Raw genomic sequence first — 16,350 nt, forward strand, 5'->3', positions numbered from 1 at the left:
GGTAGCATCATTAGACAGGGCATAGAATATAATCGAGTCACATAGCATGGAAACAGTCCATTCGGCCCACTATGTCCATGCCAACCAGTAGGCACCCATCCGTACAAATCCCACTTGACCCATAGCCTTTTATGCCCACCTGATTCAAGTGCTCACCCAGATGCTTTTTAAATCCTGTTAGCAACTCTGCTTCCACCATTCTCTCAGGCAGTATGTTCCAGGGCAGAGAGATTATGGCACAACTTCCTGCACTTTCGCTCCATTGATCTGAGTTCAATTCTGACCTCCAACACTGTCTGCGTGGAGCTTGCATGTTCTCCCTATGATGTAGATGTCCTCTGGGTACTCCAATTTCCTCCCATATCCCAAAAATGTGTATATTGGTTGGTTAATTCACCAGGGTAAATAGCCCCTAGTATATAGATGAGTGGTAGAACATAGGGGGACTTAATTGGAATGTGGGGAGAATATGTTACAGGGAAAATCAATAGGGAATGGGATTGCTCTGACATCTAGCATAGACTTAATGGGCCAAATAGCCTCCTTTTATGCCATTTGGAAATACATCTGTGAACTTTTTCAGCAGGTTGGACTACATTGGGAGTTTAATAAGATTACAAAGTATAGTGGCTATTGTAACCTAGTGGGAGTGCAGGAAGCCATTTATCATGAAGCCAGTTTTTTCTGACATTATCAACAATTGTTTCATAGCTGTGGGAGTGACAGAGTCTGCCTCACCCTCATTCCTTACAACCTTGTTAGAAGATGAAGAACATCTTTCAAAAGTGGAGTGGGGAAGAACATTCTTGTAGAGCAGTGAGCATCTCTGAAGGCCAGGGTGCCTTCTGTAAAGGGATACTCTGGTAGAAAACCAAATCCCACAAAATTCTCCTCTGTTAAAAGACATGCAACAATAGTAATCTTAAAAAAGTGTTTAACGTTGAGCAGAATTTGTTACTGTTAATGTAGATCCAGAGTTTTCCAGTTGGCATGTTTCTGGACCCTGTTACTTTGGCAGTGAGCTCATGGCAGAGAGGTGGATGCAACTCTAAATGTGCAGCTCACTCCCTGGAGCATCACTCCAAGGGTTATCCATTGGTCAACAGTTACTCAGAACCTAATCTTTGATATTCCGTCTTTGCTTGCTTTATTCTTACCTGCCTTTTGGTCCGTCTCCTTATGACCTTGTCAGGAATTTCCTGCCATGCATTCTCATCAGTAGAGCACCCTGGAAAGATTCATGGTTAAAACGCATGTAAAAATGCATCTGCACTGCAAAAAGGAGCGCATGCTTGATGAAGTTTCCTTTTATCTCTTCTGAATCAGAGTCATTAAGGAAAGTGCAATTGGTTCTCTCATACAGTTGAAAGTAACTCTGCCCAATTTAGTAATCCCACATCCAGGAGACTCAGACTGACTGTCTTAGCTTAAAGTAGCACAGCGCACTCTCCTCTCGGCATAATATGTAAAACTAGAAAATCCATGAGGATACATGAATGCAACATTCAACACTGTCTTTGTTTAAATTCCCTGTTGTATTTTTTACCCTTATTTAATTCTGTCCCATGATTCATCACTTCCGTGTGTGCAGTGAAGATAGACTTAAGTTTGGAAATGATAATATGTCAAAACAATTAAAGTGCTTCCTCTAGGAACAAAACCTTGAGATAATTTGGTGTTAAGTATAACATTTTAAATGTTAGAACATGCTGGCTGCAATAAAAATAATATGGATAATGAAAATTTAAACAATTGTAGATGCTGGTAATCTAAAATAAAAACTGAAAATGCTGGAAACACTCAGCAGATCAGGCTGCATCTGCAGGAAGAGAAACTGAGCTCAAGTTTCAGGTGGAAGACCTTTTGTCCGAACTTTTCTTCAACCTGAAACATTAGCTCTGTTTCTCTTCCTACAAATACACCTGACCTGCTGAGGATTTCCAAATTTTCTGCTTTTAGAATACGGATAATTTCCACTCTGAATGACGCAGTCACGGGTGATCCTGTTTCAGAACAATGTGTACACTGAAATAATTAGAAACAAAAATCGAGATGTAAAAGGGCGGCTAAATTGATTTCAATCACTCTTACACTATCTGGTAAAATCAAAACAATAAAATACTAACTACGTAGTTCAGGAAGGAGTGGAAACTGCAGGGAATGATGTTCCCTTGAACATGCTGCCCTTGTCCTTCTTGCTAATAAAGTTTGTGGGCTTGTGAGATATAATCTCTGTGTGAATAAAATACTACAGCTTGCATTTTATCCCACTTCCTATCAAATCTCTGACTCATATAACGAAGAGTGCATAGTAGATGAACGAGCATTCCTTACCAAATGAAGCACATCCCACAGGGATATCAAAACCAGGAGATCTGTACACAATATGAGATTGCTGCTCATGCTGTATGTAAAAGGAGAACAGCAACATTACACTTAAACAATGTCTAACATACTAAATTAACATACCGTTTGATGAATCCCCACATTTTTAGCACCCAATTGAGAATGCTTCTATTTATATTATTATGCCTTCATATAGTCTGGTGAGAAATGCTGTGCTAAATGATATGCACCAAACCATTATTAGATTGCAAGGGTCATTTTCTGTGCAATTTAATGTAATGTTATAGGATAAAGGTTTCTGTTTCACTCATTCACCCATTGTTGTGATACAAGTTAAACAGTAATATAACCAGCCACAAGCATTTGATGACAAAAGCAGACAAGATATCATAAGAAGCATCCACAGTAAATAAACTACATGCAAAGGTAGGGGTAACATTTGCCTAACCTACAGAAATGTACAAACTTGAATGGGAGATATTGTAATACCTTTAATTATTTTTCAACATAAACCAGGGAATAAATACACTCACAATTAGATTATGTGAAATAAAGACTAAAACTAAACATGAATCAGATAAATAAGTATATTTTCTAAAGCTCAATGCAGGACAATATTCTGCTATCAATACCACTTCCTGGCCGTGTAACCACAAGAGGGAATACAAATGCCGGTTCAGATGCAAGGGAAAGGGAAGAAGATTACTGGTATTGCAGGATATTGACCACTCTATGCCTTTCAAACACAATGCCCTGTAATGGAGATTGCAAGTGCCTTGAGTGTCAACAGTCTGAACTACACTCATTCTTCCTGCTTCTTGTTAAAATTAAAAGTATTTTTACTAATGATTAAAGTTAACTGCATACTGCGGCATATGGTCTCACCAAAATCCCAAGCCATGCAGTATATTAGCATTTCAGGAGAAGCCTATTGAAGAAAGAAAGGCTTTCTTTTCCAATTAGAGGCAATCTTCAGAAGTAACCTTTCCTTAATTGACTCCCTGAATCTTTGGGGTACAAATTGAAGTCAACAGAACTAAACTCATAAGAGTTGTACAACACACAGCAACTATTACAAAACATACTTAATGTGTGTTAAGGATAGACTTCTACCTCATTTGTGTTTCTTAAAACATTAAACAACAGATTTGACAGTTGCGGCAGCAACAACTGCTATCCCTTTCTCCCCCACCCACCCACCTCCCACTCCCCGAAACATTCCCCACAAGCTGCTGGGATCCAATTTGTGACTCCAACTGAACTCGTATTCACAGCCTGCTGGATACGCCATAAAATAATCTGCAATATAGAATGAAGTCAGTTCAATGCAGCATGGACGTACAAGGAACAGAGAAGCAGTGGTGTGAACTAATACATAAACCACATTATCACTGTACATTATCCAGTTAAACCATTTCCTTCCTCAATCTCTGTAATAAAGCCTATTCATATGGGAATGCTGAGTGCAATCTATTGTTTTGATGCTACATAACTTAATCAAGTCATATCCAGTCCAATTATATCTTTAGGTTTATACTCCAAAATATTGGGAAATTATCTATACCTTGTACCAAATTCCTACTGGCACATTTACTAAGGTGGAGCCTGACAACAGCTAATTTCCTGCTATTAAAATGCAAAATAAGACATATGGGTAACAGCGCCACCCAGTTGTAGAGAACATAGAATGTATCACATATCCAATGACAAGTAACAGTGACCTGAACAGTAAATCAATGGTCTTGGTGGTCAATTAAAGACAAATACCTATGTATTTCTTTTACTTGTTTTCTAACGTTAGTGCAAAAGATGATGAGGGAGGAGCTTTGCTCATCAATGGAGTAGGTTCTGATAAAACTGAAAATTCAGACAGGAGCAAATATATAACTTACTGATTGGTAGAAAGCTACAGAGTTCAGAGAGTCATACAGCATGGAAACAAACCCTCTGACCTACCAAGTGTGAACCAATTTACACTAATCCCATTTTATTTCCCCCACACTCCCATTAATGCCCCCAGGTTCTACCATTCACCTACCCACCTGGGGCAATTTACAGTGGCCAGTTAACTGATCAACATGTACTTCTTTGGGATGTGGGAGGAAACGGGAGCACCTGGAGGAAACCCATGTGTTCACAGGAAGAACGTGCAAACTTCACATAGACAGCACTGGAGTCAAAATTGAACCTGGGTCACTGGAGCTGTGAGGCAGCAGCTCGACTAGCTGTGCCACTGGGCCACCACAGAAGATCTTTATTAGGTTAACACTTCTTATTATGGCAAGGGAATTATTTAAAAGGACATCTATACTGGTTCAGCATTTTTTTAGGCCCCTGTCTACATAATGAGTCAGCATAAAATTGTGGGCATGGAGGCAGGATGAAGAGAGGAGGTCTTACCTCCACTAGAATGCTGTATGGTCTCTGCCTTATAATCAGCATCATATAATCTAAAAAAAAAGGGCACTAAAGTATATCATAGCAAGAACTGAAGTTTGGTAATGGTGCCTTAGTTGAGAAGGAAAGCTGAAGAACATATTTTTTAAAATAGATCAGATATAATAATTTAGAAGTGTTCCAATTTGTTTTTTTTCCCTTCAGTAGGTAGCCCCTATTCAATGAAATGTAAGAAAATAATGAGTCTATTTTTGAGGGAGTTTGATACTTGCTCCAGTTTGCAGAATCTAGTGATGCGTTAAATTGCTGGAACGTTTTGATCCTCCACTCTGTTCCTCCTGCTGGCCATATTTCTTCCTCTTAGAAGCTCACTGACAATGACTGGCACATTCAAGCGTATACATGCTGCCCCCATATTGAGTTCATTGCCCACAGAGTTAAGAAACTTGGCAGTGTTTTGGTTGATAACACTGCAGTGAGCAGCTGCTGTGGCCAAGAGCCACGCAGAGTCCAGACACTGTTGCCTGTTCCTTATGCTGATACTCAGTGTTGTAATACCCAGAGGACGAAACCTAATTTCTTTTGATTTTTTATAAGCTCTCAAATGCTAACAAGTGTCCGCTGAGTAAAGCCACAAAAACCAAAGCATTGAGTAAAATTGCTTGCAGCCAGGAGCTAAATGTTTTATTCACTACTGAAGCACAAATCTCCTAGGGTCTATTCCCAATTCGGTCGTACTCTTGTGTAAATGCATTTGACACTTTGACCAAATCCCTCTGAGTGCTTGCTGAAAAATAGATGTGTTCATGTTGGAATAGAATTGGTCAGAAGATACATCTTGCCAAGACTGAAGGAAAAAAACTACAAAACAATGGGCTAAAATGCAGAAAAGGGAAACTGTGACCTAAATATGATTCTGCAGGTCAGAGAGACATAGTTGCACACAAAAACTCCCAGTGTGATTGCTGTGGAAGGAGAGGTGGCACACCATTCAATAGTTGGGAACAGAGTTAGCTCTCTGCGGAATTTCATGAAACTCTCAGTGCACTGCACATCTGTGAGGAGCCGGACCCAATTTCCAAGTCCTCAAATCCATCATTGTCCCTGGGTGCTGAGTCAGACTGATCTAGGTCTCTACATCCAAATACCTGCACCCCTGATATGCTGCCCACCTCTGTACCTAACTTGTATCTGCAGCTGAAGCCTTTATCCACATTTTTAAGCCCTCACAATCTGACCTCTTCCATGCCAGTCCTAAAGCAAACATCACCTCCTTCAACCTGTTGCCAGTAACAGCCAGTATACCAGTTTGCTCAATCATCATTCCTGGCCTTGTCATTCTAACTCATTCTCCATCTCTTCACTGATTACCCATCATGAGTCATAACCCTACTAATCTTCCCCAGTGGCAACAAGAGTACTTTGTTATCCCTGCTGCCTTTCCTGAATCTTCCCCAGTGGCAACAAGAGTACTTTGTTATCCCTGCTGCCTTTCCTGGACTACCTGATTCATCTACCCATTGCCTGGATAACATACCACAAAAGGAAGAAAAAGACAGTTATAAAGTGTTCTTATATGCTCAGTATGTCCAAAAGAACAATAGAGTCCCAGGGGTAAATCTAAAGTGTTGTCGCAGATATAATGGTGAAAATACAGCTACGATTATGCACACAGCAAAGTCCCATTTGCGATAATGGTCAAATATCCGTTCTTGTGATGGCGGCTGAGGGATTAATATCAGACGAGGAACTAGGGAGAACTCCCCTACTCTTCTTCAAATTCTACCTGAGAAACCAAATAGGACTCTCAATGTAGGTGCTCCTTCAAAAGGCGGCAGCTCTGACAGTGCAGCACCCTCGCATTACTGCAGTTAAGCATCGGTCATTCTTTTGTGCACGTCTCTGGACCAGAGCTTGAACACACAACACAGATGGCTACCAAATGAGCCACATTATTTTGAGGAGGAAAGCTGTAGTTTCATGTCACAGCTTGTTAGGCAGTGGTTAAAAGAGCTTACAATTTGAAGTTACAGGGTGAGTTCCAAATAAGATTTTGTAACAAAGGAAATTGGTCAAACAAACTGCCACCCCACTTAAACCTGCCTTGGCTGTACAAGTCTTGAGGACAGATTCCAGCGAACTACAACATCCTTGCCTTTACTAGTAAGGAGCACATTCAATTACAGTGCATACTGTAACGAAAGCTGCTTTCATTGATTTAAACCTAGAAGTCATTACAGTTGAAAATGATCCATTAGAAGTTATAAAATATAAACCACCCGAGGAGAATTGAACCTAATCTCACTTAGAACCATCCTACTCCACATCCTCTTCTGGCACAGCCTCATCCTATTGACTTCTGGAAATCTTTAGAAAGGTCCACTGATCTGAACAATTAGTAGAAACTATTCATTTAGTTAAGCTACAACCACACCCACATAGAATTTTAGCAAGCATCTCTTCATCAATTCAAAACTTAATTGAGCAAGTGACAGGAAATTGATTAAAGAGGTGGGAAAATCTCCTGTTCCCTGATCTCCAATCTAGTATCATTTTGGGTTTCCATATTACTGCCAACAACACATGTGAGAAGTTCAACTCAATGGAATGGCTTTGATTTGGACCCCTAGATGTGGTATTTTTAATTCACCAGATAAACACCACACCCCACCACCCCTGCCCTTCCCCTACTGGTTGTGAAGTGCTAGACTGGCATTACAGCAGGGTTTCTATCGTGGACCCACTCCTGCTGTAAATTCCAGTCACAGCCAAGACTCAGGAGTCATTGGTATATTCAATTAGGGTCACTGATATAGTCAGGGGAAAGAGCTCTAGACAGAATGGGACTGTGATGTGGTTGGGTTGTGACTGAGTGGGGGTTCGTGGCAGGGATAGGGGAAAGTGTCAGGGCTTAAGATCAGAGATATATGGGGGGGTTTGTACCAACAAGTGTCTTACATTGTGATAGCTGGGGGTTGGGGGTAGAGAACGTTTCTGGGTTGGTTCAGTTCCCTTGGGTTAGAAGTGGGGGAAGGGTTGGGGGAGCAGATCAGGGCCTGGAGCATTAAGCTCTGGGCAGTTCAAGGATGCAAGGATGGGGATCTCGGAGAAGCCTAAAGATCGAGGTGGTGCACGGGTGAATGGCTGCTGGGGTCGAGGGTGCAACTGGCAATCAGAGCTGCTGTCAGAGTCCTCAGAGTATCACTCAATCAGGGTCCGAATGATCACAGGGGTAATGGAGGATCAGGGCCAAGAATCAGGGGGAGAGCTGGTGACTGAGCATCAAGGCAGTGATCAGATGGGTGGCCTATCGGTGGGGAGGTTGACCTTCATCTTTGGGTGGGGACCTTCATCTAGTGCCCTTAAGGATCATTAGATTAGGATGGTCAGCAGGATTGAAGGGTGTGGATTAGATGGTTGCGGTCAAGATCTGGTTCTTGTTGCATTGATTGTCATTGGGAGATGATGGAGGGGCCTGGTGAATGAAAGAGACCTACCTCATGGGGGTTCCAGTAGAAGACTTCATAATATCACACTTTGTGTGACAGACACAGAAATCACATGAGGTATGCAAGGTTGACTCATGCTGGGAAATGCTCAGTCGAACATCCACAGTGGCATAAGATAACATAGAAATGCTTGTTATCTCATGTCGCTCTGGAAAAAGGAATTGATATTTAATTGTATAATGTTGAAAAAGCAGTGTAATGAATTTCTAGCCAAACATGAATACATTGTAAGCTGTTCCACTAACTAGCAACTTGCATACAGGTCATGTCAACTAGTAGAACCATCACTGCTAATTGCCAAATGATTCCTAACTCTGAAGGATGGATTTAAGGAAAAGGGATTGCCAAAATGGAGCCAGTTCATCAAGTCTGTCTGGTCTCAATTTTGCAAGTAATGCATACCATTTAAACCCATCCTACTACCACAATCCTATCAACAAACGATCTGCTGGAGGAACTCAGCAGGTCGAGCAGCATCTGTGGGGGTAAAGGAACTGTCGACGTTTCAGGTCAAAACCCTCGAATCGGGATCGCCAGAAACTTCGACAATGCCTTTCCTCCCACAGATGCTGCTTGATCCGCTGAGTTCCTCCAGCAGGTTGTTTTTTGCTCCAGATTCCAGCGTCTGCAGTTTCTTGTGTCTCCACCATCCAATCCCCTGGGGTAAAGCTCACAAAGAAAGATCTTGTGTTAATATAGGCAGAAATTTCTACTGGGAAATTCCTCACCAACTCCTATGGTCCATCAAGCAAGTTCTGTGGTACCTTCCTATAGTGTAGTGACCCAGAACTGCACACACTACTCCAAGTGCAGCCTAACCAATATTTTGTAAAGCTACAACAATAATGTCCCAACTCTTATATCCGATGCTCCAACCTATGAAGGCAAGCATGCCAAATGCCTTCTTCAGCATCCTATTGACCGTGTTGCTACTTTCAGGGAAGAATGGACTTGGGCTGCTCGATCTCTCTGTTCATCAACATTCCTTAGTGCCCGATCATATACTGTATATGTTCTACTCCTATTTGACTTTCCAAAATGCATCACCTCAAATGTATTGGGTTTAAATTCCACCTGGCAATGCTCCACTCATCTTTTCATCTAATCTATATCCTGCTGTAGCCTTAGACAACCTTCCTCACTATTCAACACACTGTCAATTTTCATGTCATCTGCAAACTTAATAATCATACCTCCTACATTCACATGCAAATCATTAATATACATCACAAACAGCACTGATCCCTGTGGTGCACCACTGGTCACAGACTTCCAATCAGAAAACACCCTTCCACCACTACCCTCTGCCTCCCATCACCAAGCCAATTTTGGATCCAATTAGCAGAATCTTGTAAAATTTGGAAATATTCTTTGTGGAGAACTGGGGAAGAGCAGCTTCCATTTGTCTTTTATGCAGGATGATACAGCTGAAGGTACATTCCCAACAACAGGTTCCAGACTGCCTGGTATCTCTCAATCCGTGCAGAACCTCTTTTGACCAGCGTGTGTCCCAGTGATATGGAGGGTACAGTCCTTCTCCAAAGTGAAGCTAGGGATCATATTACAGCCAGCAGTGATGGTTTATTTGTTGCAGAAGGAGTAAACCCAGCAGCTCAGAGTTACACGGACTCTGCTCTCTGTTGCATTCTGACTTTGAGCCTGACAGGGCTGATATAGAGGCTGGTTTGGAAGTAAAAGCCTCTCGCACTGCAGTTCAAAGAGAAATATCAATGGCTTCTTGAATGACAATTATGGATGCATGTATTAAGGTCTTGGAATAACTGCACTGGAATCACGACTATACTATTGTCACAACTGATGCAATGTTACATAGGTAGATATTATGCTGATAGCATGGGATGGTGGGATTGGAAGAGCTGATAGAGGGGTGGGGGAATGAAGGTGTAGGTCATTCATTGTTGTGTTTCTCTTTGGACTTTCCCATGAAATGTCGACTGTCCATTTCCCTACACAGAGGCTGCCTGATGCACTGAGTTTCTCGGGCAGCTTATTTTTTTGCTTCAGATTCCAGCGTCTGCAGTCTCTTGTGTCTCCAGTAATTTGGACAGGTTACTGTGTTTGTTGGCGGGGGGGGGGGGGGGGGGGGGGGCAGTTCCTTGTGCAAGAGACGATGAGGAAATGGAGTGTTTTAGTCAAAGTGCCCATTTTCACACATATTAGAGTGGCAGCAAGTCAAACGTTAGTTTGTTTTTCCATCCAGCACTATTTTCCATTGAAGTACTTGAAGTATTAACAGGGTCAGTACATAGATATTTGGACCCATCAATACAGATGGCATTTTTGGAGATCACTAAGGAAATTAGCTGCTTTGGGTTTTTCCCCCTGGAGTTCTCAACAATTTCTGTCTTTCTAAAAGACCTTCACAGTGTCTGACAGTTGTAACTCTTATGAAAAGTAATTCCATCTGTCTGCACTGCAGTAACCTAATTATTGCTTTAGTTCATTGGGTTATGTTGCCAAGCCCACTGCAGTATTGCATGATGTGACTCTGTTTTTAATGGCTCACTGTACACTTCATTTTATTTATAGCAGAGCCTGAAGAGTCTTATGTCATTTAGTAAGTTGAACTAGGGTTGACAATTGGTGATCTATTTCTATGATAAAATGTGAAGACACATTACCAAATACATTAAACTCATAAAATACAGTTATAAGTAGATTAGGTTTGAAAATTTAATGTTGATAGAACATTATGCGCAGATGTCTGGGAATATTGCTGCTTTTAACAGGCATTTTTTAAAATTTGCAATCCAGCAAATGGTCGATTGTAAACAAACTGTATCTGGAGAAAAACCGGCTCTTTCCTCCCAGTCCTGATGCAGGGAGATGTTGACCCGAAACCGTCCCTTTGCCTTCACAGATGCTGCCTGACCCACTGCGTTCCTCCAGTGGCTTGTCTTTTGCTTCAGCTTGTAGCACGTCAGGCATCTTCCTGTTCTAATCAATTCCATATCGAATGCAAGGCTCCACGATGTAGGAGCTTACCTACCAGGAAAATAAACCCACTTCCAAGTCTTTGACTGCCAGTTAGTGTAGTGCAGCATCACCTCCTCCTTCCCTTTATTCCATGGTCTACTGTCCTTTCCTATCGGATTCCTTCTTCTCCAGCCATTTGCCTCTTCAACCTATCACCTCCCAGCTTCTCACATCATTCCCTTTCATCCCCCCTCCCCCACCCACCTACGGTCCCCCTCTCACCTAGACTCACCTATCACCTGCCAACCTGTGCTCCTCCCCCGACCTTTTTATTCTGGCTTCTGCCCTCAACCTTTCCAGTCCCGATGAAGGGTCTTGACCTGATGCGTCGACTGTTTATTTCTCTCCATACGTGCTGCGTGACCTGCTGAGTTCCTCCAGCATTTTATGGGTATTGCTCCAGACTCTGGTATCTGCTGAGTCTCTTGTCTCTCACTGTAGTGCAGCATGCTCCTTTCTTGCTACCATTTACTGCAAATCTCAGTCAGGGGCCAAGGATAGCCCTTAAAATCTAAACATCTATCTCTGTCCTGAATATACTTAACAACCAAGCCTCCACCTTAGATACTGAATTTCAAAGGTCTTGGATGAAAATATTTCCTCTGAATGACTGACTCCTTATTTAAGACTGTGTCCACTGGTTCTAAGTACCCCAGCCAGGGAAAACATCAACCCCAACATCTATTCTCTCAAGCCTCGTGAGAATTTTGTATTTTTCAACAAAATCATCTCTCATTCTTCTAAATTCAAGAGTAAAAAATAAGTCCATAATCTCTCCTCACACAACAAACCACCAACCTAGAACAGTTCCACTCTGAAGCAAGTCGAAAACCTTTGTGTCACATTTAATCTAAAATGGGACTTTGTCTCATTAAGTGGATATGAAGAAACCTAGACTGTTCTTTGCTTCTTTTTAATGCGGTCTCAAAGAGCTGTATATCCTATGCAGTTAAGAAGCTGAATCTTTCTAGTCAAGTACCCTCACCTTTTCAAGGTGGAAGCATACCTTCCAAGTACTTGGAAGAGACAAGGTAATCTGATATAGGTACTATTCAAACAATTTATAAGGCAGATTTTTCAACTTCTATTGATGCCCAGTTCTCCAACTGAAACACATTAGCACACTGTTGGATAAATGGATAAAGTTACCAAAAACATATCTTAAATGCCTGGGCTTACCTGATCAGTCTTGCTGCCCGTTAGTTCAATAATGTAAGTGTAGTTCCCATCATAAAATACACCACTTGAGAAAAGGAATTAAAAATTAGAAATTAGACTTTCCAATATATTTTAAGCTAAGTAAAATATATTCACAATTCTTAATGAGATACCTACAGTTTCCAAACGTTCAATCACAGTCTCCCCAACAACACCCAGCCTACCTTTCCTTCTGCTGGATGTAATAAAATCATAGTAATTATGGCACAGAGGAGGCCATTCAGCCTATTGTGATCATGCCAGCTCACAAAGAGCTTTTCAGACTAATGCTACATCCCCGCTTTTGGCCTGCATCTTTGTAGATTTCAGCCAATTAAGTGCTTATCCAGGTATTTTTGAATGTACTGAAGGTTTTTGATTGTACTACCCTCACAGAACCTCACCACACTTTTAGTGGAAAATAATCCTCAGCTCTCCTCAAACTCTTCTACCTACTACCTATAACCCTGATTACTGGCCTCTTACCGAGTCAAATTGGATGTTTCTAGACCTTTTATACTCTTCAATTAAACCTCCCCTCAGGCTTCTCAGTTCCAAAGCAACATACCAATGCTAGCCCACTTTTCCTCATAACTAAACTTCTTCCAACTTTGGTAACACCTGGTAACCCCATCACATCCCCCCTGTATTGGTGCTCTAAATGTACCCTAACTAGTGTTTTCTGGAGTTCTAGCATGACTTTCCTCTCCTCATTTTATGCACTGGACAATAAAGTAAAGAATTCTTAACCACCTTATGTATGCAAGTAAAAACAGAAAGTAGTCAGCTATTTCATGTTCGGTTTGGTTGAAATGTGCTTAAAATGCATTCTTCAGAGTTTCATTTGAGCACATGATGGAGTGGGACAATTCTCTCCCTTTACTTTGGACTGCTCTGGTTTACCTGCCATAGCCAACTCAATGTAGTGTGAACTCTTTCTTTCACTCCCTTCACTCTTTAGATAATCTGATAGCTTGAATGGCTTTGCTTGCTTCATTAAATTTTCTCTCAAGCATCACACGGTTTCTCAGTGCATGTCCATATGTTGTCTCCATTGGGTGGGAATGCACCTGGCACTCAGTATTCCAAGCCAAGGACAATTTCATCAATTGGCACTTTTGGAAGAACGTTTCAGTATTGCCTTATTCACTCTCTAAGATATTGGAAATAGTCAGCAATTTAAACTATCAGCAAAGGTGGTTTATTCATGAAACATCTTACGGAGCCAGCCAATTGCTTTCTTTCCAAGTACTTGCTTCTGAAACTTTTTGTGACCAAAAACTTTTGCAGTTTATCACATGAAATAATCCTCAAAGGGCTGACAGCATCAAAGCAATAATTATTCCCCTCAGACCATGATACACAGGACACTTATGTTACAGCTAATTCTGGCACACACAGACACTGAGCATCAACTGGTGACTTTGCGTTACAGCTATTTGTAGCCCTACTTGGAATGCCTGGCTGTGCCCGCTCCTTTGACACTGTCACAATTAGAGGCAGAAATCAGTTATCATCTTCCTCTTCTCTCACTTCATCTCCCAGTCCCATTTTGGTGCATAGTCCTCAACTCTAACCATCACCAAGTTTATAAAATCTTGCACAAGAAACTAGCACACAGTAGTAATGCACTGGCATACAAAACGTTGAAATCATGTCAAAGAAAATCTAGGTCATACTATGCAACTTTTGGACAAAAGAGTGAATACAAATCACTCCAACTTAAGGCAGCTGAATTGCAATTTTTCTCTTGTTTGTGAGTTGCTCAGGAACCAATCCCTTGGCTGCTGGCTCTTTGAGTCTTTGATCACACCATCATACCCCACCTGACAGCAATAGCAACAGTTATAAGAGTGTTGCCACCTGCAAGAATAAGCATAACCTGCAGAAATGTTGAGCCATTGATCCCAAAATGTTATCAAACCTTGGAATCACCATGAAAGTGAACAGTTTGGCTCCTAGTTGCAAAGTTATTATTTAAAAGTGACAACTTCTAGAGCCCATCAGCATATTTCTAAATATCTTTGCAGGCAATTTTGTAAATAAGAAATTAATTTCTATCATAAAATAGCAACACTGTTTCCTCCAACAATAAATATTAAAACATTTGTCAGGCTGAATAGTGACAGATCCAAGACGGGGGTTTTGAATGTCATAATGCCACCCCAACCTATCAATGTTGCTTGATGTGCCTGTGTCCCACGCTCGGGAGATGAGCAACTTACTGAAATACTTGAGGCTTTCCCAGTGAAGTTGGGGACCTGAGTGAAACGCAAAGCTGGTTGGCTGGCTTTGGAGTAATTTGCCAGCAAAATGGAGACACAAGGAGCTGAACTGGGCAGATACTGCTCTTTAGTACACTGTCGGTGGGCATGGAAGATGAGTTGTGCTTCTCCTCAGCTTTTCAAACAGACCTCCTTCCACAATAGCTGTGTTCCCACCATTCATTCCCATCCCCAATCCCCGAAGAACGAGTCCTGTGATCTCTCCCACTCCTGTCTTCCCAATTACTAGTTGGATCCCATTTTTTGCCCCTCTCCCTATCACATCCCCATCTCCCCTCCTGCCCTTTCCCCCTCACCATCGCTTCCCCTTGCCCCTACTCCCACTCTTGCCCATTGCCCTCTTCCAGCTACACCTCCCTTCCATTTGTCAACCCTGTTGCTCTCATCACCCTTGAATCTTTCTGAATTGTCGGAGCTTTCTACCAAAGGCCTCCACATCTCCTAATGGCCAAGAAACGGATTAAAATCAAATGAGATTCTCGTATTAAATTTCAACAAGACCCCTGTTCATCTGCTCCTCACAGTCACCCAGCACTTCCCTATTTTCTACCCCACAAACATCTGAGCCAATGTCCACGTAGAATGAGAGATTTTTAGCAGCTTTCATTACCCTTCTCTTTACTTACTTCAGTCCGTGGCACGTTGACATGGCCACAAATGAGTTGGAAAGTCCTCTGATTTCCCCATGGTAGTAACAATGTTCACCACCCTGAAAATGAACAACAGTGTGATTAGTGTTATGCCATGTACTGGTTTTGCAATGCGCATTAAACTAGCATGCAAAGCTCACAGTTGGCCACCTAAAGCTTCCCATCCAACAACAGGCTACTTTCTTAAGCTACTGGTATCAAAGCAAAAGATCTCTGGATAAAGATCAATTCCATTGCTGCTGTGTTGATGCAGGTTCCAGAACAACATCACATACCACGAATGGACATGGATGAGAAATATTCACACATTAATCTGGAAAGACATTAGGGTGATGGATAGTTTAAGAGGTAGAAAATATTTAGAATATAATGAAGCATTAGCTTCTCACAATTCCACATCACTCTGTTTTCTCCACAACAGAAAGACCAATTCTATGATTGATTGTAGGTTGCACGATTAGTGATATTTAGTCAAAACACTCTCCCTAATGTTACATGTCCATCATTAGTCAGATGAATCTTAAAGAAAACCAAACACGTTGCATGCAGTACCATGATTTCAGGTAGCGCTCAAAGACAATTCTAGTGAAAGGGTTCAGGACAGCTCTTCTTAAAAGCAAATTTAGCTTCTTGCAAAAGTAAGCATTAAGCATTGCAGGTAAATTATAAGACGCACCTTTCAACACGAGCCTTTCACGTAACGGGACAGATAGATTTGCTTCAATGAGATCACAAGCTTGAAACAAAATGGGCAAAGGTTTGACAGACGGTAACCCCTGTTACCATTTCCAATGAAAATAGGTTACTGAATATAGCCTCAATAAGGATTCATGTCAGAATATCATTAGAAACAAGTGTGATAAAGGGATTCTTGGTGTTTGGGCATGGATGGCTTTTACAGTGCTGAAGAACCTGATGGCTGTTGGCAAGTTTCTGAGCTTCCTACATTTTCTCCATCCACCATCTATT

General features: G+C 41.6%; 1 protein-coding gene across 1 annotated transcript in view; it reads right to left on the reverse strand.

Moving 5' to 3' along the window:
- adam11 (ADAM metallopeptidase domain 11) overlaps positions 1–16,350 on the reverse strand; it is a 134,164-nt gene that overhangs the window by 62,752 nt on the left and 55,062 nt on the right. The window contains exons 5-8 of the mRNA XM_052038782.1: positions 15,358–15,440; positions 12,429–12,492; positions 2,335–2,404; positions 1,158–1,228 (exon numbers count right to left, since the gene is read on the reverse strand). Coding sequence (XP_051894742.1) covers positions 1,158–1,228; positions 2,335–2,404; positions 12,429–12,492; positions 15,358–15,440 — 288 coding nt within the window. The remainder of the gene's footprint in view (positions 1–1,157; positions 1,229–2,334; positions 2,405–12,428; positions 12,493–15,357; positions 15,441–16,350) is intronic.

This window comes from Pristis pectinata, chromosome 25, assembly GCF_009764475.1.
Source record: "Pristis pectinata isolate sPriPec2 chromosome 25, sPriPec2.1.pri, whole genome shotgun sequence".
Taxonomy (NCBI): Eukaryota; Metazoa; Chordata; class Chondrichthyes; order Rhinopristiformes; family Pristidae; genus Pristis; species Pristis pectinata.